This window comes from Ursus arctos, unplaced genomic scaffold (genome assembly GCF_023065955.2).
Source record: "Ursus arctos isolate Adak ecotype North America unplaced genomic scaffold, UrsArc2.0 scaffold_8, whole genome shotgun sequence".
NCBI classification, from domain to species: Eukaryota; Metazoa; Chordata; class Mammalia; order Carnivora; family Ursidae; genus Ursus; species Ursus arctos.
Window position 1 is genome coordinate 83,220,002 of NW_026623100.1, and position 21,190 is coordinate 83,241,191.

At 53.9% G+C, this 21,190-nt stretch overlaps 2 protein-coding genes across 2 annotated transcripts; one reads left to right on the forward strand and one right to left on the reverse strand.

Moving 5' to 3' along the window:
* Positions 1–7,263: 7,263 nt before the first annotated feature.
* On the reverse strand, positions 7,264–8,874 carry LOC113269302 (uncharacterized). Its single transcript, XM_026518084.4, has 4 exons — positions 8,630–8,874; positions 8,205–8,435; positions 7,704–7,858; positions 7,264–7,602 (listed from the first exon to the last, which is right to left on the reverse strand). Exons 1-4 carry the CDS (start codon positions 8,763–8,765, stop codon positions 7,369–7,371), a joined length of 756 nt encoding a protein of 251 aa, XP_026373869.2. The 5' UTR covers positions 8,766–8,874; the 3' UTR covers positions 7,264–7,368.
* Positions 8,875–8,996: 122 nt separating this feature from the next.
* On the forward strand, positions 8,997–19,302 carry ADI1 (acireductone dioxygenase 1). The gene is made up of 4 exons (XM_026518095.4): positions 8,997–9,273; positions 12,672–12,791; positions 18,024–18,203; positions 18,710–19,302. The coding sequence occupies exons 1-4, from the start codon at positions 9,154–9,156 to the stop codon at positions 18,827–18,829; spliced, it is 540 nt and encodes a 179-aa protein (XP_026373880.1). The 5' UTR covers positions 8,997–9,153; the 3' UTR covers positions 18,830–19,302.
* The last annotated feature ends 1,888 nt before the right edge of the window (positions 19,303–21,190 follow it).

Consider the following 21,190-nt stretch of genomic DNA (forward strand, 5'->3'; position numbering starts at 1 on the left):
CAGCCAGCGAAGAACGAAAACCAGGGCTGGACGACAGCAGAGAGGTGCTGCTGGCTCAGAACCCTCCGCGCGCACTCCTCAGGGCCGAGCTCAGCTGCTCCAACTTGTGCGCGACAGGGGCGCCTGCCTGCCAGTGGTGTTCCTAGTCTGGACTCGACCGGAATCCCAGCCCCAGCGTTTATTCAGCATCTCCGCTCAGACGTCTGCAAATCCGGTCTCACCGTCCTGCCCCCGCCCCAGATCAGGGCAGCCCTGGGACTCCCGCTCCTCAGCACACACAGCCCCATCCCTCCAGGCGCTCAGGCTGCACCCCAACAACACCGCGGACCGGCCCAGGGTCTCCGCCCTGTGTTTGCCATTCACATGGCGCTGGGCATGTGTTGCCTCGTGTGGCCTCGAGATGTTTGGCCTCCCTCCCTCGACTCCTTCCCGTGTCCCAGCTTCCTCGGCTGCGGTCACACTGCACAGCTCCCCTTCCCCTGCCCCCTCGCATCTGCCTCTCTGACTCTGCCACACACACACACAGCGGTCACCCCTCTTTCCCTGCATTACACTCCTACCAAGGACTTGCCGCCATCTGACCTACGCTAGGTGGTCTTTGTGTGTCTCCCCGGGAGAATCTCGGTTCTGCCAGGGCGGGGAACTTTTTCTGGTTTGCTCCCTGTTGCGCACCCGGGGGCTAGAGCAAGTCCTGGCACAGAGCAGGTGCCCAGTCAGTATTTGTTGGACGAACTGACACAGCATCCGTCTGAAGGGACTGAACACAGAGAAGCAGCGTCAGGCTCTCTGTCGGAAGTGGGACAGGGGGCAGAGCAAGCAGCTTGAGAATGGAGGGGGGCGGAAGGGAGGTGCAGGGGGAGGGGACGCAGGGCAGGCTGGGCGTAGCTGGGCTGGCTCTGAGGTAAGACCAGTTCCCCCACTGACTCTCCAGGAGGAACTTCGGACTGGTGGCCCCAGGGTGCGGGACGTTAGCTGTCCAACAGCTCGAATGCGCCAAAGCCAAGGTCCTCGCTGCCCCGTATCTGGCCTGCGAGAATCTACTATGTTGGTCAAAGTTCATTTTCCATCCGAGTGAGATGGGCTTTCTGAAAAACTATCCTTATAGCCCAAATTTCAGTCTCTAGTGTTTATACATTCTTGTGGGGTTTATTACTAAGCAGATTTAGTCCTAACGCTTATTGTAGTTGCTTGGTGTTCTCGTGTTTCTGCCGCCCTGCCCCCCCAGCCTTGGTGGGGGTTAAGCAAACAGAGGCCAGATTGAACATTCCACCAGCAGACAAAACCAGTTTGGTCATAAAAACAAAGATTAATTTAGCTTATTTTGCAAGACTGGCTTGACCTGAGTCATTTCTCCCTTATGCCCCTGGAAATCATGAGTGAAATGTCCACTGTTTTCCAAAAGTTGATATGAGGTGACCATTAACCAATTCTGTAAAATTCTAATATTGTAACCACTCGCCGTGAGTCGGGAACTCACTGTCTCCTCAACCCTTGAGCGCCGTCCTTGTTTTGGTGAAGTGCCCCCTGTTTGGAAAGGGTCTTTCTGGTGTATGTGCAGTAAACCTCTGGTCACTGCCCGGTGATTCCCTGCACCTTTGACCGTGTTTACCAAAGAGCGTTGGGTGGAATTTTGGAATTAGTGCATGCGCCCCGACCCAATATACAATTCTTCACTATGACCCTTACTGCTTTTCAGCAGAGAGCATAGCAGGGTTCCTCAAAGGTTTTTTTTTTTTAATAATGTTTTATTTATTTACTTATTTATTTACTTGGGAGAGAGCGCGCGCGCTTGTGCATGAGTGGGTGGGGGAGGGGCAGAGGGAATGAGAGAATCTCAAGCAGGCTCCATGCCTGGCCTGGAACCTGACATGGGGCTCGATCTCACGACCCTGAAATCAAGAGTTGGACATTTAACAGACCGAGCCACCCAGGCGCTGCAGTTTCCTTTAAGTTTTTGACCGCAAAACACTTTTTGCTAATCATTTCTCTCAATGTATGTGACATGGACCACGCCTGGGGAAGAGTTTGCTTGGAGTGTGTGCGGAAGGGCAGTGCGGTCCCAGACACGGTAGCGGCTGGAGAATGAGCCCGGTGCCCGCACCCTGGAGTAAACATGCCGTTTTATTTTTGTCCTGGAAGCACAGAGATGTGGGGTAATTCACCGAAAGGCTGTAAATCAGCCTGCATTCGTCCCTAAGGAAAAAGAGCCTAGAGTCCTATGAATGTCTTCTGTCTTATTTCAAAGATGCATGAAGACCAAGAGAAATGCTCTCCTTTAATTAGTGTGAAGGAGATTTTGCTGACCGTGGCCTCCAGGCAGCGACGTCTGAGTGCTGCTTGTCTGGTTAAGAAATCCAGGCCCGCACTCCCTTTATTCAGTTAGGAAAAGTCCACGCACAGATGGCTTGTTTCTTAATTCAAAATACCATCCCTTTCTGTAAATATCATGGGAATTTTTCAAATATATGCACAAAAAGAATAGTTTCATGAATGTCCGTGTGTGTTTGTCACCCAGGTTCACTGGAGTCAAGTCTGTCAGTGACCCTGCCAGGTTTTCTTGCCTTGGAGGATATGAGCCAGGCCCCCTGGTTTTCATTCCCGAGGCCTTAGTGTCGACCCTCCCTTTATTTATAGACGGGCCCTCGTGTTTCACAGCAAACTCTATTTTCAGCTCTTTCTTTCAAAATGCCCTGGAACGGTAATTTCTATCCAGGTGCTCCTGTGTTGCTTCCAGCTACGGGCATTATTTATGACGCCCATTCTCCCTCAACATTTGCTCTATTTTCCCGAAAGCCCTCCAGGCTTTCCATTTAGAAGACATTAGCTGAGTGTTGGCTCTGACAGGAAAGGGGTTCAGACGCAGACTGGTTTGCTCTCCGTGGCACGGGCGGGTCTCAGCAGCGAGGAGGGGCCTCAAGGCCCAGGGCCTGAGCTGAGAGCAGTTTGCTGAGCTCTCCTCAGCAGAAACACCGTATGCTCTCCTCGGCAGAAACACCCGGCAGTCCAGTGTTAGTGAACATCTGCCTGTTGTCTGCCCAGCACATCTCTCGGGGACCCGGCTTTCTCTCTGCACCAGTCCCAGGGCTTCAAAGGGGATTTGAGGCTCGGCCTTCCCTGATGGGCACCCACATGGCCACCCAACTGGACCTCGGGCTCTGCAGAGATCCAAGGGTGGACCCGTGGTTCTAACTGGAATCTGGAATCTCCTGTGAGACTGGATCTCTGGACACCACATGAAAGAGCTCCTTTCTCTTGAATTCCAAGCAAACATGGTTTTAGAGCTGCTGGTGGCCGTGTTTCCTGTACCTGCAGGAAGCTCACTGCGGTAGATGAGGATTGAGCCGGGCACAGAGGACAGAGTCAAGGCAGGGAAGAAGGGAGCTGTTGCCGGTCTCTGAGCCCTGAGCCTGGTCTGGTCTGAGGCAAGGTCGCCTAGCCTTCTCAACTTCCAGAGCCAACACATCTTTGTTTTGTTTGCTTAACAAGCTGGACTCCTGTCACCCCAGCCCGAATACCCAGAATGATAGAGATGAGAGCTGTGTTCTTAAAGCATGAGGGCGTGCGTGTGAAAACCAGCTGTGTAATAACGCTAGGATGCTGGGTGGCCCTCGCTGTGCTGGGCACGCGGTGAGGGAACAGAGGCCGTGGAGGGCCTGCCGGTGTACGACTCACAGTGGCTCAGAGCTGCCCGCCGTCACTGCTCTGCACACACGTGCAGCAACAAAAACGAAGCCCAATTTCTCTCGAGAAAGTGCAGGATGCTTAACCCACTGAGCCACCCAGGGGCGCCTGGGTCAGTTGGGCTTCTGCTTTTGGCTCGGGTCATGATCTCAGGGTCCTGGGATCAAGCCCTGCACTGCGCTCCCTGCTCAGTGGGGAGCCTGCTTCTCCCTCTCCCTCTGCCTGCTGCTCCCCCTGCTTGTGTGCTCTCTCTCTGTCAAATAAATAAAATCTTAAAAAAAAAAAAAAAAAAAGAATATCCTGGATGAAGCAGTAAAACTTAATTTTATTAAATCTTGATCTTTGAGTGGACATGTTAATCTTCTCTGTGACAAAATGGGAAGTATACAGAAAGCATCTCTACTGTAAACCAAAGGGTGCCGGTGGCTGGGAGAGAGACCCGTACGATGGACTTGCAAGCCCGACTAGCCACCAGATCACCGTGGCTGTTCCAGCGAGGGGTCCGGCAGACAGCTTCTCACCAACGGACTACGTGAGCCTCCCTTGGCAAAGTCTGGCCGTGCTCAGCACTGTGGCAGTAGCCGGGCACACAGGCTTGGACCAGACACGGGAACACGAAACAAGCCACCCTTATAAGGACAGCGTGACCCTGGCTACGGAGCGAGTGCAGAATCCTCCCTTCCAGAAAAAAATTGTGATCATTTTCTAAGGCTTACCTAGAATCTTCAGGAAGTGTTACGCTTGATTAAACGTGATTCTACTTGCCTTTGTAGCATTCATTTTACTGTTTTTTAACCTAATTCCAATGAAACAGTGACATTCACTCACTGTGCTTCTATCTAAAACATGGACTCAGGTAAATAAATAAAAGTAGAGAGATACCACTGGTTTTAACCGTTTTCAGTCTCTGCTCAGGCACTGTGACCATGAGGACAGTATATAGACGTATTAATGTGGTGCGCGGCATTTTGAGATTTCCACCCCCCAGTGTATCAGACCCTTGAGTGCAGGTGGAATGGTGCATCTGACCGCTGGTTAAATTACTGACTGATGGAATTAAGGCCCCAAACCGGTAGACTCTGAGCTAATCAAAGTGGAGATTATCTTTGGTGAGCCTGAACTAATCCGGTGAGGTCTTCTTAGAAGAAGAGATTCAAAGGGATAAAGCCTTTCCTGCTGGCTTGAAGAAATGAGCTTCTATGTTATGGGCAGGGGACTGACGCCTCTTCTGGACACAGAGAGCTGCTCCTGGTCAACAGCAAGGAAGAAAACGGATCTCAGATTTACCGCACGAGTTCTGCCAACAACCATGCTCCGGAAAGGACGCAGCCCCAGTGACCCCTGAGTGTAGCCTGTGGGACGCCGAGCAGAGGAAGAGCTGCTGCGCCCATACTTCTGCCGTGCAGGGCTGTGGGCCCTCTGCCACACTTCTAAGACTGTATCCGTTGAACGCAAATAAAACAGAAGTCCCAAGAGAACATCAGGAGACTGTTCTCCGTGGGTCTCTGACATTCTGCACATCCACAGATGAGATCCTAACTCTTCTTTCCGGGAGATTTGTTTAGCGAATGGCCTTGCAAGACAGACGGAGTGTCTCCCTGGAGCAAGGGCAGGTTGCTCCCTGCCCAGGATCATAAAGGTCTTGGGTCCTAAGCTCAAGGTTCTCTGCCTATAATGCAGCGCACGGAGCACGCGGTGTCTCTCAGCCGCTCGGCGTCCCCTGGCAGGAAATGGTTTTCGGGGAACCTGTCAGAAATGCTGATGGTGGCTCCTGCTGCTGACCCCCACGCTGGGCCTTGCCTCTGACCCAGGAGACCATGTCCTCTGCCAGCGTCGGCGGGCTCCCGGCAGGCCCCCTCCATAGCTCCTTAGGAGGGTGAAAGCTCAACCCCTTCAAAGCTCTGCCCAGGCCAGAGAGTTAAGTCCTTGGTGAGCAGATGAAGTGGTAGTATTATTAATGGGATAGAAGGGGGTCAGCACCTTCCAGCCTGATGCCTGTTTTTGTATGTTCTGTGAGCTAAGAATGGTGTTTACACCTTAAAGTGGTTGTTACCATTTTAAATTAAAATAGACTGATCTATTTTCCTTGATTTTGCCTGCTGGCCTGCAAAGCCTGAAAGATCCACTCCCTGGGCCTTTGCAGAGGGAGGCTGCTGTCCTGGTACAGGTGCGTGTCCACGTCCTTCATGTCCCGGCGTCTCGGGGCCCCTGGTCTTCTGCTCTGCCATCTCCCTGCCTGCTGGCGAGTGGGCCCCTGGGCACGAGCGCTGCACAGAGCCGGGATGCATGGCGGTGCGTGCAGGCAGGCTTGCAGTGAGGGGGACCATCTGTCTCTCACAACATCTAAACAGATTCTTCCCAAGTCGCCTACTTTAGGGTGATAAATTCTGGTCGCAAAACGTATTTTTTGGCCGCTGCTGGCTATTCTTCAGGAAGGAATAGTTCAATTTCAAAAGACTTCCCTTCAAAGGAGGAATCCCGTGGGCCAGAAATGGGCCTATGAATATAATGAGTGCTGTTCTGGTCTGAGTCTGCCTGCTTGAACCGGTTCTGGCCGCAAGTGCTGGGCTCCATGACAATTCTTAAGGGCATCCCAATGCTCTTGCTTTTCCAGAGTATGCTTTGTTTTTTTTGTTTTTTTACAGCATAACACAGCTCCCTCTCTCCTCCCCAATAGGAAAAAAACCACAAAACCCTGCTTAAGATGGAGGCCCCCACATGGTGATGCAGGATTGTCGGTGCCACGGCCCCAGAGGGCACTGGAGGCACTGTTCGCATTCCAAGAAGCAGTCATTCCCCGGGCCGGAGGACAGCAGCCTCGCCAATTCCCGCACTGTGTTGTTGCGTAACATCTGCAGGCTTTGGGGCTGGCTCCCTGGCTCAAATCCCAGACTTGCTCCTTCCTGGCCACGGGACCTCGTGGGCTACGGGAGCAAGTCACTTTTGTGTGCCCCATCGTCTCGTCTGTAATGCGTGGGTGGTAAGTCGCGCCCCCTTGCTTGCAAGGCTGGCTGAGAGCGCACGCGTGAAGCCCCTGTAGGGTGACCCAGCACGCAGCATGGTTATTTCCGCGCCCGGGATCTGGTTTGCGTTAGGAGAGCAGTTGCAGTAAGGCTGCGAAGACTCCATGCAGTGTTCTCTTCACATCCTTTCCATGTTCACTCAACAGACTTTCCTTTACTGCCTGCGACGGACCAGGCACTGGTCCCTGGAAGACTGACGAGACACACCCTGACCCCAAGACACAAGTTGTCATGGGCAATACAAATTCATTCATTCAGCAAGCCCCATACACGTGGGGCTGACAGTCCCAAGGTGCAGGCTGACATTAGTCAAATCACTACACACCAGCACCAGTGTAGCAGGGGGGCCTCCCCAGAGGTGTAGGGAGGGGTCAGAGGCCTCTGCAGGTAGGGGAGATCTACGCTAAGAACAGGACGCATAGGAGGACATCGGGTTCAGATGCTGAGAGGCAGGAGTGTGTGGAGGGCAGAGGACAGGCAAGAGGGAGAGGGGCTGGAGAGGTGGTCAGGAGCCAGGGCAGTCAGGAAAGTAGGGTTAAGCAGACAAGGGACAAGATCCTGTTTGTATTTTTTTTTTACTTTTTATTAAAAAAAACTTTTTTTTAAAGTAGGCTCCATGCCCCGCGTAGAGCCCAATGAAGGGCTTGAACTTATGACCCTGAGATCAAGACAAGCTGAGATGGAGTTGGCCGCCCAACCGACTGAGTCCCCTAGGCGTCCCCATTTGTGTTTTTAAATACGTGCTCTGCAGAGATCGGCTGGCAGTGGTGCCCAAGTGGGAGCAGAGGTCCATTTCACGGGTCAGTGTTAGCAGGCCGAGAGGAGGCAGAAGGAGCTGGGATGAAGTGAGTGTATTTGTGCTGTTGCGAGAGGATCTGCTGCTCGATTTGGCTGGATGCTGAGGGTAAGACGGAGGAAACAAAACTGCTAGACTTCTGGGTTCGGGCACTGGGTGGTTGGTGCGGCTGTTGGCAGGAATGGGAAGGGCTGGGGAGTGACCTGTCTGGATGTGCAGGGAACTGAGTTCCGCTTCCGCTGAGCTAGGTTTGACATCAGTGGTGATGCCGAGTTCGACACCTGGTCAGGTCTCAAAAGAGGTCCAGGCTGGAGACAGATGTGGAAGTCACCGCGTATCCTGGACTCTATGAGGTCACCTGGAGTGTGTGTGGATAGAGGACAGGACATGCCACAACTTTGTGGTCATGCCAAGAAGAACCAGGAGGGAGCTGGAGGGAAGTGAGAAGGAAGCGTTTCAGGAGGGGAGGGGGCAGCTGTGACCTAGAGCCGGCAAGAACAGAAGTGCATGATTGGATGTGGCCACTGGGGGGTCCTGGGTTAGGTTGTGAGAGCAGTCTGCAGGGAGGGGTGAGCCCTGAAGCTTTCCTGGTGGGGCGAGATCCCCATCAGAGACAAGATCATGAAGCCTTGTCGTGAAGCGCAGGAGAAGATGGGCAGTGATGTGGAAGGTGTCCCCCTGGGGGACAAGCACCGGCTGGTCACCTGAGGACTGGAGAGGTGGGGGCTCTCCACCAGATGTGGGACTGCAGCAGCTCACGAACACAAAAGCTGTGTGCTTCGTGCACAGTGGTTCCCGGAGTTCAGAGTGGGCTGCAGGCTCTGGAGATGTGCTGTCAGGTCTAGTTTCAATCCCACGGGCTTCCCAGTTACTTGATGCCCCGTTAGAGGCTGAGCCGGATGGCGAGATGATCAGATCTTTTCCGGTTGAATGATCTGAAAAAATGAAACTTTTCTTTTCTAATCTGCTAAACAGATGATTAATTCAAGGAATGGGAAGGGCAAGTTTGCTTTTCCTCCCCCAGAACATAACACCATGCGGAAGGGAGATGGGCAGTTTAACAACGGAGGGCAGGGCCTACTGTTGATACTGCAAAGATGGGGGGAATGGAGAGCACGCGGTAGCCTACCCTGGGTGACACCTGGGCCCTCTGTGGTGACTCGACCGGACTTCAAGCCACGCTGTGCCCCACGTGGGTCGCGTGGGTTCTCTGGTGGTTGAGTGGCATGAACTCCGGTTCGCCCAGAGCCACGCTTTCCCCCCATGAGACGGGCTCAGAGAATGTTCCAGCCTAACATTTCCGTCCGGTAAAATAGAAATCCTTTCATGTCAGTAGTGTTTCACCCGATTGTTCTGGTCAAGATGACCTCTGGACCCCCCCCCCCCCCCCGCAGCTGCCTCGCCCCGCCCTGCCCCGCGAGCACTCGGGGCGCGCTGGCCCCCTCCTCCCCGCAGCTGCCCTCCCGTCTCGCCCCTCCCTCCGCCGGGAGCACCGCCCCGCCCCGCCCGGCCGCCCCGGGATAAGGGTCCTCCCCGCGCGGCTCGCCCGAGTTTCTTCCGCCGCCTCCTGCAGGCGCCGGCCAGGGTCAGGGTCAGGGTCTGGGGCGGGGGCGAGCGGGCGTGCAGCGCTTGCTCGCGGAGACCGGCTCGGCCATGGTGCAGGCCTGGTACATGGACGAGTCCGCCGACGACCCGAGGCTGCCCCACCGCGCCGAGCCCAGCCGCCCGGTCGGCCTGGAGCAGCTGCGCCGGCTTGGGGTTCTTTATTGGAAGGTAGGCAGGGGCAGTCCCCCCCCCCCCACCGAGTCCCCCGTGCTCCCCGCACGCCCCAACTTGCAGCTAGTGGGGACCGCGGCCGGGACAGGGCCGGGGGGTGGGGAGAGGTGCTGCTCATGCTCAGTAGGAGGGCCGGATGGTCGGCGACGCCCGGGGCATAGTGCACATGCTCAGTAGCGGCGCCGGGAATCGCGACCTGGGAGGGGTGCGCATGCTCAGTAGTGGGGGGCGGGTGGCCCGCCTCCGGGGCATGCTGCGCTTGCGCGGTTTTAGGCGCTCGGGGCGCCGTGCGCATGCTTATCGTCGTCGGCGTACTGGCGGTCCTGCGCGTGCCCTGCAGTCGGGCGAGGGCGGGAGTCGGACGCCCCAGGTGGCCTCCTGCCTGGGGTCTGTGGTCTGACGGGGTGCGCCGGGCGCGCTGTTAGTGGACTACACGGGGCGAGAGCGGGGCGGGAGACCTTGAAGACCCTCCCCAGGACCCCTGTGCGGTGGGTGTCCTGTGAGGTGCGCAGTCCTCCCCCGCAGGCGGCAGGTGCGCGCAGGGGTGCGGGGTGGAGGGTCTCCTCGCGGGGAACCGCCCTCACCACACGCGGGCTGCAGGGCCCCAGCTGCCCGAGCCCGCTGTGGTGTCTGCTCCCACGGCGCGTGCTCCACCTGGGGCCAGAGTGGAATGAACCCCGGGTTGCCTGGACCCACGCTTCTCCCCCGTGACACCGGCTCAGAGAATGTTCCAGCCCAACAGCTCTTTAGACCTCATCTGGTCCCTCTTAGAGGAGAAGCGAGCCAGTCTTCATGGTGCCTCTGGTTGAGTAGTGCTAACTTTGTTGTTGTTTTTAAAGAGTCCCCCCCCCCCCCCCCCGTATTTTTAAGTGATCTCTACAGCCAGCGTGCGGCTTGAACTCAGTGCAGGCTCTACCGACTGAACCAGCCGGGCGCCCCTGGTAGTGCAAACTTTCGAGATCAAACTGCCACGGGCGCCCGGGCGGCTCAGTCGGTTAAGCGTGGGCCTTGGGCTCAGGTCGTGATCTCAGGTTGATCTCAGGGCCCTAGAATCCAGCCGAGGTCGGGCTCCTTGCTCAGCGGGGAGTCTGCTTCTCTCTCTCCCCTGCTGCCCCTGCTTGTGCTCTCTCTGTTTCAAATAAATACAGTCTTAGAAAGCTGCCAGTTATTTCACCAGCAAAAATGGGTTTATTTAGTAATAGCAGAGAATTGCAATCCAGTATACGCAAACCACAGCAAAAACTATAGGCAAGTTCCCCTAATAAATGAAAATAAACAGTCTTTTATTAAAAAGAGGGGGTGGAGTTGAGGGGGCTGTTATAACAAGTCCGCCGGAGCAGTGGCTTCTCGTTAGCTGGGCTGTGCTGGGCGCAGGAAACCTTCCTTGCAGGTGTGAAGGGGCATCCACCTGCTAGGTGAGGCTTTTCCCGCTGGTCTGCAGCTGATGCTGGGTGTAAGGGCTCCCCCTGCTGGCCTCCTGGCTCTTGTAAACAGGGTTCCTTTCCTTCACGGTGGGCGGAAATGAAGCCCGGCTAGCTTCCTTGGCATTAAAAGGACTTCTCTACTAAACCCTTTGATTGGGGCCTGTGTTAATTTTTACAGATTATTTATCTTTTTCCCAGGCTAAGATTTAACACTTAACGTACTGGAAAGTACCATCTTTGAGGCAATCAGATGGTATATAATGTCTATTATGAGAGGGAAATAAATTTTGTTTTATCATAAAATCAATTTATCTGCAATCTAACCAGTCAGAAGAGTCAAGTTACTGCCCTTTGGGGGTTTCATTGTGCTTTTTAAGAGGAAGAATGAGATATTGATCAACTTGTGATAAAATACCATGTGATAAAATACCAAAGGATAAAATACCATGTTTTAAAAGGCATCTTTTAGTTATTCTGTGGGGTCAGACCCAGTTCCTCCTACCTTCTAGTTCTGCCCTGGATAAGTCAAAGGGCTGTCAGAATTAAATTATGTTTAGGGATGTCCGGCTGGCCCAGTCCGTGGAGCATCCAACTCTTGATCTCAGGGTCATGAGTTCAAGCCCCATGTTGGGCATGGAGTGTACTTAAAAATAAATAAGTAAATAATGTTTACTCTGTGGCTTTCGTGTCCTGTGTGTTTTTATATACTTCCTTCATAATAGCTGTTCTTGATCAGTGGGAACAAATGGAGCAGTTTTGCACGTCTGCTACCAGTGACACAGCAGAGTGATCGAAAGCTCTGTCTCATACACACAATTTGAAGTTAGATTGTTCTAGTGTGGAGCAGTGCTGTGCACATCCTGAGGTGGATTTGATAGTTTTGGGAGTCATCTTTGTAGAAATTAATGTATTGATGACAAGTACTTTAAGATATTCTGGAGTTTGCCATTCAGTAGTTATGATAAAATGTGCATTTAAGGGACGCCTGGGTGGCTCTGTTGGTTAAGCGTCTGCCTTCGCCTCGGGTCATGATTCCAGGGTTCTGGGGTTGAACTCCGCAGCAGGCTCCCTGAGCAGGGAGCCCGCTTCTCCCCCTGCCTGCTCCTCCCCCTGCTTGTGCTCTCTCTCTCCCATAAATAAATCAAAAGGTTTTAAAAATGTGCATTTTATTGCAGCATACTGCAAGGTATGCTAAATTCATTGCCAATAGTTTGACGTAGGAGTGCAGATTAACTCTGGCTGGGGTCCTAGGGGAGTGCTTCATGACAAACATGTTAGAATGGGACTTTGAAGAATAGATAGGGTTGTGATGCATGAAAATGATGGAGATTTCTAGGTGTAGGAAGCTGTCAGGAGCAAGGGTGTGGGTATGTGAAGCGTCTTTTGGAGAGTAGGAAATCCTATTTGGTTTAGAATGTAGATTAAAAAAAAAAACACAAACAGATGATAGGGACAGAGTAGAAAAGGCAACTGGGCCACTTGATGGAAGGCCTCTCATCCCAGTGTAATGAACTTGGGTTTTATCTGTAGGCATCAGTCATTTCAGCCCAGGGAAACAGCTGACCAAAGGGATGTCATAGGGAGATTGGTTAGACCTGCAGGAGATTGGTGCTGGAGGAACAGGACTGGGGTGGAGGTGGGGTTAGTGACCTTGGACAGTCTTGGCCATGGGTGTTTCACCTGGGCTCCTGTCAGTGGGACTGGAATGGGGATGTAGAGTCCCCCAGGAAGAACTGCCGGGGAGAAGGGAGGCAGGGATTAAGTACAACTGCACTCAGTAGCTGTAACGGAGGGTGGGGAAACCCTCCAGATAAGTAGGGAAAGGGGGGAAGGAAGGTTAGTTTGCACTTGACAGTGGACTGGAAGATATATTTGGAGTGTAATCATGTTGGAGATGCAGAAAGAACATTTCTTTGTTTCCTTGCGTTAATGTGACCTCCTTTTTGTTGTTGTTTAAACTCTAATTAATAGTTGGATGCGGACAAATATGAGAATGATCCAGAATTAGAAAAGATCCGAAAAGAGAGAAACTATTCCTGGATGGACATAATAACCATATGCAAGGATAAACTACCAAATTATGAAGAAAAGGTAAGGTAACTCTAAATTCTTTGAAGAGGGGAATCGTTATATTCACTCCTATTAGTATAAGCTTCTCTTTGTTGTTTCTTTTTTCCTTTTTTTAAAGATTTTTATTTGAGAAAGCAAGTGGGGGGGGAGGGGCAGAAGGCAAGGAAGAGAGAATCCCAAGCAGACTTCCTACTAAGCAGGAAGCCAGACCTGCGGCTGGAACTCCCAACCCTGAGATCACAACCTGAGCTGAAATCAGGAGTTGGATGCTCAACCGACTGAGCCATCCTTCTTCTAATTTCTTAACGTGGTTGCTGAGGTCACTGACTTGCAGCCTTCTTTTTTTAACGTAGGTGTTTAGTGCTGTGGATTTCCCTAAGTCCTGCTTTAGTGGCATCACACAAATTTCGAATGATTTTCATTTTCATTCAGTTCAGAATACTTCCGGATTAATTTCCTTTTTGATTTCTTTGACCTATGTGGGTTTTTTGTATGGGTTAGTTTCCAATTATATGGGGACTTTTCCAGAGACTTTTATTGCCTTCCAATTTAATCCCACTGTAATCAGAGATATATTTTATAAGACTTGAGTCCTTGTAAATATATTGAGCTGTTTTATGGGCCAGAACATAGTTTATCTTAGTGAATGCACCACGTGAGCTTGAAAAGAACGTGTATTCCGTTGCTGGTTGACTCATTCTATGAATGTTGACTGGTGGTGCTTTTCCACAGCTATTCCTTTCTGATTTTCTGCTAGCTGAACTTGTTTATGGATGGGTGGTGTTGAAATCTCCAGCTAAAATGGTTGATTTATGTGTTCTCATTCTGTTAGTTTTTGCCTTGGGTATTTTGACATCTGTTGTTAGGCGCATACATGTTCAAGATTGTCCTGTCCTCTTAGAGATTTGACCATTTTGTCATTACATGATATCCATCTTTATCCCTGATGATTTTCCTTGTTCTGAAGTCTGCATTGCCAGAATTAATATAGCTCCCTGAGCTTTCTTTTGATTACTGTTAACGTGGTGTATCTTTCTCCAGAAGTTTGCTTTTAACCTATTTGTGTCTTTATTTTAAAGTGGGTTTCTTGGAGTGCTTAGGTGGCTCAGTCGGTTGAGCATCTGCCTTCGGCTCAGGTCATGATCCCAGGGTTCTGGGATCGAATTTCCCATTGGGCTCCCTGCTCAGTGGGGGGCCTGCCTCTCCCTTTTCCTGCTGCTCGCCCTGCTTGTGCTCTCTTTCTTTCTGTCAAATAAATAAATAAGATCTCTAAATTCTGGCTCCAGCACTTACTTGCTAGGTAACCTTGGGCTTCAGTTTCTGAAATGTGTGTGACGTCCCTGTCTGGTTCTCATGCTTGCTTTGTCTCTAGAGATGGATTTTTCCTTAACTTTTAGCACGGCCTGTTATTTTTGGTTAAAGCCAGAGTGTAGTGTCTGTTAAGAGGAACTAAGGCAAGTCGGCCTTTGGTGTGAGGGTTTGTGTTATCTGGGTGGGACTTCCGTTTGCTGATGCTGGTGCCAGGGGTTTGGTTTCCTCTGGTTTCCTTGTTTTTCTTCTCCCTGGGTCTTTGTTTCTCCAAGCACTCTTCCTCATATAGATTCTGTGTCTCACGGCTCTTCCAAAGCTTTAAATTTTCCTTAATAACTTCACTATTACTCTTCTGGACCCCTGTCGTGCAGTCACCTGTCGGCGGGAGAAGTGCCCTGTGATCTTACAGTGCAGTCTAGTCTTGAGTGGGCTTGGTTCTTCTGTTGTGGCCTTTTCTTTCTCCCTTTAGGCTGGAGGGGGCTGGAGGTGGCCTTCCCGCAAGTCAGATAAGGCTCTGGTACGGTTGGTTCCCTGGGAGTACTGGCCTTTGGTGTGCAGGGTGTTCTGGAAGTAGTTAAAAATGGCTCCTTTCCCCTCCCATTGCCTGCAACGTGAAAGGATATTTCTGGGATCTTCATCATGAGAACCTGGTGGGGTTTCTAACTGTAAAAGGGACAGAACTGTGGGGCTCCCCTTAAACCCCAGGAGTTTTTCACTTTCAAGCTGGTGCACACTCAGCCTGCCACAGTTTGCCAGGATGACCGGTTGCGTGTTGTACCAGTTTACCCGCTCCAGGGGGCTCTGTGTCCTCTGTCTCAGAGCTCAGGGTGGCATTTATCCTGTGACCTCCGTGCTCTGATGGATCTAGGGAAGGTCACCGAGGGCTCCCTCTACCCAAACTATTCTTCCGTAAGCTTGGATGTCTTCTGCGTGTGTTTCCGAGAAAGGAAACAGGCAGGTGTACCAACAAATTGAAGTAAGCACCAAAGCAGTGCGAGAGCACGGACGCTGTAAACGTTCACGCGTGGTGTGATTGCTGTCAGCTTATTCCTGCCGGTCAGAGCACGAGTGTTGCAGTACCTTACAGGATGGGGTCATTTCTCACCGAGTGCCCTAACGAGGCAGGAGTTCTCTCGGATTCAAACGATGTGCTTTGCCATGAATTTTAGATTACCCATCTTAGCAGTGCTTTTGTCTTTTTTTTAAATTTTTTTATTTTTTTAGCAAGCGGTAGGGGCAAAGGGAGAAGGAGAGAGAGAATCTCAAGCAGGCTCCACAGTCAGCACAGAACCCTATGTGGGGCTTGATCTCACAACCCAGGATCATGACTGGAGCCGAAATCAAGGGCGTCTGGGGCGCCTGGGTGGTGCAGTCGTTAAGCGTCTTCCTTCCGCTCAGGGCTTGATCCCGGCGTTCTGGGTTCAAGCCCCACATCGGGCTTCTCCGCTGGGAGCCTGCTTCTTTCTCTCCCACTCCCCCTGCTTGTGTTCCCTCTCTCGCTGGCTGTCTCTCTCTGTCAAATAAATAAATAAAATCTTAAAAAAAAAAAAAAAGAAAAAAGAAATCAAGGACGTTCAACTGACTGAGCCACCCAGGCGCCCCAGCAGTGCTTTGTCTTATTACATCGAAGGGGCTCGTGTGCTGTTAACGTTAGTAATTGTATTCTCTCCATCGTCCTAGTCCTCCAGAATAGCTTCTCTCCTGGAAACAAACTCCCTTGCTGATCCAGGCTTCTTTCTCTCGTTTCTCTGCAACAGACCTTCACTATCTAATTATGTTGTTTGTGTTGGGTGTCCTCATGATCGGATTCGAGGGATGCGTTTTGGGCAGGAATCCTGCACAGAAGGTGTTGTGTCTGCTCGGTGCACCCCGCTGGGAGGCCAGTGTGTCAGAGGACCCTTCCTGGCTGATCGGAAGCTTGGTTACGTTTGTGTTGTCAGGTTTTTCATTGTGAAGTTACTATTTCCCCCTCATAACTAAGAAGAAATTTGTGGAGGGTTACTTTGAGTCTGCAAACACCCTGTTTCTTCTCAAACTTGCCCTCTGTTTGCAGTGAGTCTGGACGGTTCCTGCCTGAATCCGTCACCGCTCTCAGGGTGGTAAGGATGGTGACCTTCTAGCTATCATCTAGTATTGACCCCCCTCTGTGGGGAGAGGCTGCCCGTTCCGTTCTGTGGACACCAGTGTGGGCTCATAGAGTCTTCCTCGAATCATGGCGGGCATGGATTACAGGCCAGCGAGTAATTTTGAGGTTCGGATTGCCCCAGACGGAGCAAGTAGGAGCCTAACCGGTTCCTGTCCTCTTGCCAGATCCCCACCATTGTCCTGAGCACCTTTGTCCTCGCTGGGTCCACGTGCGCCAGGCGCCTCCGCGTGCCCTGACCTGGCCCTGGAATCGGCCACTCTTCTTGGTACCTGTCACTGGTACTTGGAAACCTGGACAGGAGTCCTCGTTGCTCCTGGGGGCCGTTGCCCCAGGTCCTTTCAGGCAACGGGGCTGTGAATTCCGTGTGTGAGAGAGAAATCGGTTTGAGCTGATGCCTCTCATTCCAGTCAACTCCACAGGACTTTCTCTCGCCCTCCCCCATTCAGTGCGTGCCCCTCTCTCATCCCACCGAGGACCCCGGCCCCTGGGCCGTCCGCATACTTACTCGTTTCCCTCGCTACACGCTCAGTGCTTTCGGCCTGGCTGCTCCGCCCGCCCATCGCAGACGGCGGCCCTTGAGGTGGCGGGAGCCGGTGTGCAGGTCCCTCTCTCAGACTGAGGACGGAGTTGAAGTGACACGGTCACAAGTTACTCAGGTCAGTGCGGTGTAGGTTTTCCGTCCCACGCTCATCTTCCCTCGTTTAGGATTACAGAAACATAACAAAGTTCTAGAGTCTCACGGTGCCAGAAGGGCCACCCCCTCCCGTATCTTCGCCGCGCCGTTCTCATGGTCCGACTGTCGACAGGGTCGTGTCAGCGTCCGGCTGTGACGGTGCTCGTAGACGTCGTTGACTCTGCGGCTCTCTGGCGCTGGCGTCCGAGTTCTTTCCAGTATTTCACACTCCAGCACAGAGGAGCCTCTGTGTGGTTGGAGGCGTAGCTGCGGGGTCCGTTCGGGGAAGGGGATTGCTGGGCGTGCGAGTCAGCGCACCTGCAGCTGGCCGGATCGCTCCCCCTCGGGGCCGTGACGCCTGCGTCACCACAGCCTCCAGCATTCAGGACAGGTGTTAATGTGCTCTGCTCTTATTGTAAGTGGCCACTTTCCACATATTTAATGGATTTTCCGGAAATGTGTAAACGTATAAGGAAAGCTTCAAACCCGCCTGCGGGGAGACGCTAACAGTGCGAGTAGAGACAGTTCGATGATGTCATCTTGGTGTGGGTACAGGGGTATATACGTAAAATTCTTTCAACTGTTCTCCGGATTTGAGTATTTTTATCCATTTTAGGGGGGTAAGGACTTTTTGGAAGACGAAAGATTTAAACAAATGGAAAGTGTTTGTTTATGGAAACGGTGACTGCCTTTCTCAGATGTACACGGGGCTTCTGACCTTCTGGTGTGATCTTTGTGACGACCGTGTGTCGTGTGAGGCGCGAGACGACTGCAGTGCGGGTGAGGCCCGTGAGGCTGCCCTGCGCGGCAGGAAGGGAGCAGGAGTCCGGACGTGGTGGCGTGTTGACCGCGCAGCTAGGCTGCGTGCCGTTGGGCAGGTGCCCGGCCCGTGTGGGCCCCGCTCCCTCGAGGGTCACGGGGAGGACCGAGAAGGTTGCCGGCCGCGGAGGTGGGTGTAAGCGCTCGCTCGCGTGCGGGCTTCTGAAGTTGCTCGAGCGCCCCGCGTCCCGGCCCTGGTCGTCGGGTGTCCGGTGGGCCGCAGAGAACCCGGCCTCGGGGCTCGGGCCGCGCTGGGCCGGGCGGGCGCCGGGTGCGCCTGAGACGTCCTGTCCCCGCCGCCCAGATTAAGATGTTCTACGAGGAGCACTTGCACCTGGATGACGAGATCCGCTACGTCCTGGACGGCAGCGGCTACTTCGACGTGCGAGACGCGGAGGACCAGTGGATCCGCATCTTCATGGAGAAGGGCGACATGATAACTCTCCCCGCGGGGATCTATCACCGCTTCACGCTGGACGACAAGGTAGCGCGCGTGTCACTCGTATGCGGCCTGTGCACGGGGCCGGGTCGGGGCGGGCGCCCTCGTTTCCCCCGGCTGGGCCGGCCGGCGGCGAGGCGTTCGTCCGCGCTCTTGCGCCGCGGGTGGTGCGGGTCCGCGCGTCGTGCCCTCGCCGCGCGCGTCAGCTCATGAGGGCGTCGAGCCGCGGGAGCGGGAACGGCATTCAGGCGGGATTCAGGCGTGAGGCCGCGGCCATGCCGTCCTGCGGGGTGTGCAGCGCTCACGGCCCTGCGGAGTCGAGGCCGCACCGCGGCGGGGTTGGCTGCGCGCCGCCCGCAGACGGCGGGTTACGGAGGGGTTCAGCCCCGCACCCCGCGCAGAGGCTGGCTGTGCGAGCGCGGGGGCTGCTGGCCCCCGGGGGGTCGTGCCGTCTCCGCGGGCGGCGCGCAGCTGCGTGTGCGGGGGGGGGGGGGGGCGCCCAGCCGGCCGCGTCTCGGCAGCCGCTGAACGTCCCGGCGCGTCTGTTCCAGAACTACGTGAAGGCCATGCGGCTGTTTGTGGGCGACCCCGTGTGGACGGCGTACACCCGGCCCGCCGACCACCTGGAGGCCCGGGGGCAGTACGTGCGGTTCTTGGCGCAGACAGCGTAGCGGCGTCGGCCGATCGCGGCGGAGACCCGCCCTTCCTCCTCCTCTCCGTCGTAGACGTGGGGCTGGCGAGCTCTCCTGGCAAGATTGTGGGATCGCTGTGCTTAATGAAAGGAGCTTTATTATAAAAGTGATTTTTCCGTGGAAGCAACTCTGGGACTGTGGACAGAGCACGTTCATCTCACCTAATTCAAGGTCCGCCCGAATGGGAGTCCCGGCCCGCGTGTTGAAGCGCCAGGCTGCGCCCTCCGACCTGCTTCCTCGGCTGTGAGCAGGTGTCCGCCCTGCGGTGCCTGCCTCGTAAGCAGGTGTCACGGGGGACGACAGGACCGGCCGGAAAGAAGACGACGCTTTTCTCCCAAAACTGGGTGGGAAGTGCTGTCGGGGGCGGGCTCTCCCCTTACGGGAGGGGGGGGGGTACTCAGAGTTGCTTATGCCAGTTCCTTGTTCAAAATAAAGCAGCTGCCTTAATTTTATAGTCTTGGTTTGCAGTCCTTATTCAGGTACACACAGCTCATTAAAATCACTGTTTAGATGTCATGGTCGTGGTCGTTCGTACGTGTATATAAAGAATTTATATTTTATCTGCATTAGCATTTGTTCACTGAAATTTCTAGGTTGATGTCCCTGTTAACTCTTTGACAACCAAGTTTTTTGATTGTTACAGGAAAACTAGTACATTATCTTTTTCCTCAACAATTCCAAGATACAGTTTTCCCTAATTTATTACAATAACAGGAAAACCCCAAATCAACTTCATGTTTTGAAAGGAAGACTGTTTTAAGGATTTTTTAAACTGGATTAAAAATCTTTGTGTTAAAATTCCACATGGGTCTTGGGAACGTGTGTCCACAGCACAGAGGAAGCTCCAGTCTTTAGATGGTTAGGTAAACCGAGTTTAGGATCGGAATGTGTGCGGGCAGCATGAGGACGGTAAGGGGCGGCCCCGGCTGTGTCCGCCCCTGATGGGGAACGGGGGAGGCTCCTCCCGGGGTGGCAGTCCCGCGTGGTTGCGTCGCTCGTCCAAGGTGAATGTCGGAGAGCACGGATCCTTCATGAAGGCACCAGCCTTGGCTCTGAGACCAGAATCTTCCCAGGGAGCACGAAGGACGGTCCTCCCAGTGGAGCGGCTCTTGCTCGGCCATCTTCACGCTGGTGTGGTGGTCACTTCAGAGAGAGAGAGAGAGACGCCTGCTTGCTGAACAAGGTCGATCTCCACGGGTGTTACTTCGCAAACGTGTCCTTTCTAAATTGTTATTTTTTAAAGACTTATTTATTTGAGAGAGGCAGCGTGGTGGGGGGTAGAGGGAGGGAGAATCTCAGGCAGGCTCCCCGTCGAGCGCGTGAGCTGGATGTGGGGCTCGATCTCATGACCCTGGGATCATGACCTGAGCTGAAACCAAGAGTCAGTCAACTGACCGCACCCCCCAGGCGCCCCAAATGTGTCCTCCTTTTAAAGGTGTGGAGCACTTACTGCCGTGGTGTTACGTGGCTGGGACACGGATCTGTCGAACCACGTGGAAACACGCTCACGTGCAGCCTCCCACGGGCTCACGTGCTGGCGCCGTGAAGAAAGCTCGCGTGTTCCTTAGGCCTCTGTAGGCTCTGGCCGCTGCGAGCAGGGCCAGCGAGGTCTCAGGCCCTGGCGTGGGGCTCCCGATGACGAGGCGGGCACGAATAATCCAGGCGCTTGTCAGCCTCGAGTCTAGATCCGGATTCGCCCTTCAGCCCCAAGATCCTCTCCCTGTTCGGAATCTGGCCCGTATGGCTCCCGAGTGCCTGTGGCGTTTCACCGCCTGGTTGCCCTTGTCCACGGTTCCTGAGTGAGGGGTCCTCTCCTCCCTCTGGTCTTCATGCCCCTCCTGCCACCTTCTCGGTTCCCATCCTTGCAGGGATGAAGGAAGAGCCGGGGCCCGGGGGGGGGGGCACCGCCTCCGAGAAGCCAGGGGCCTCGGTGAGTGTTGCTCATTAGACCAGGCAGAGGGGCCCCTGGGTGGCTCAGTCTGTGACGCGTCGACCTTCAGCTCACGTTAGAGCCCACCTCCCTGGGGTTTAAAATATCTCCTCATAAAGCTGGCATAGTGGCTTCTGGTCCGTCTAGGGAGAGAAGAGACCCATCGGCACAGTGCGCTGCCTTGGCCACTGGGCCCTGTGCCTGCCGAGCCCACAGGCCCATGGCGGGGTCCAGGGCAGGCGGCTCCTTTAGTTTCCAGAAGGAGCCAGATCAGGATTACGCGCTTTGGAGGCTGCAGGTTCCGAGCAGAACCGATGGCCTCTGGTACCCACCGTGTTCTGTGCGTCTCAGGAGCCGTCTGGACTCGAGGGCAAGCTTCTGCAGCGTCCGGTCGGCTGCCGGAGCAGAAC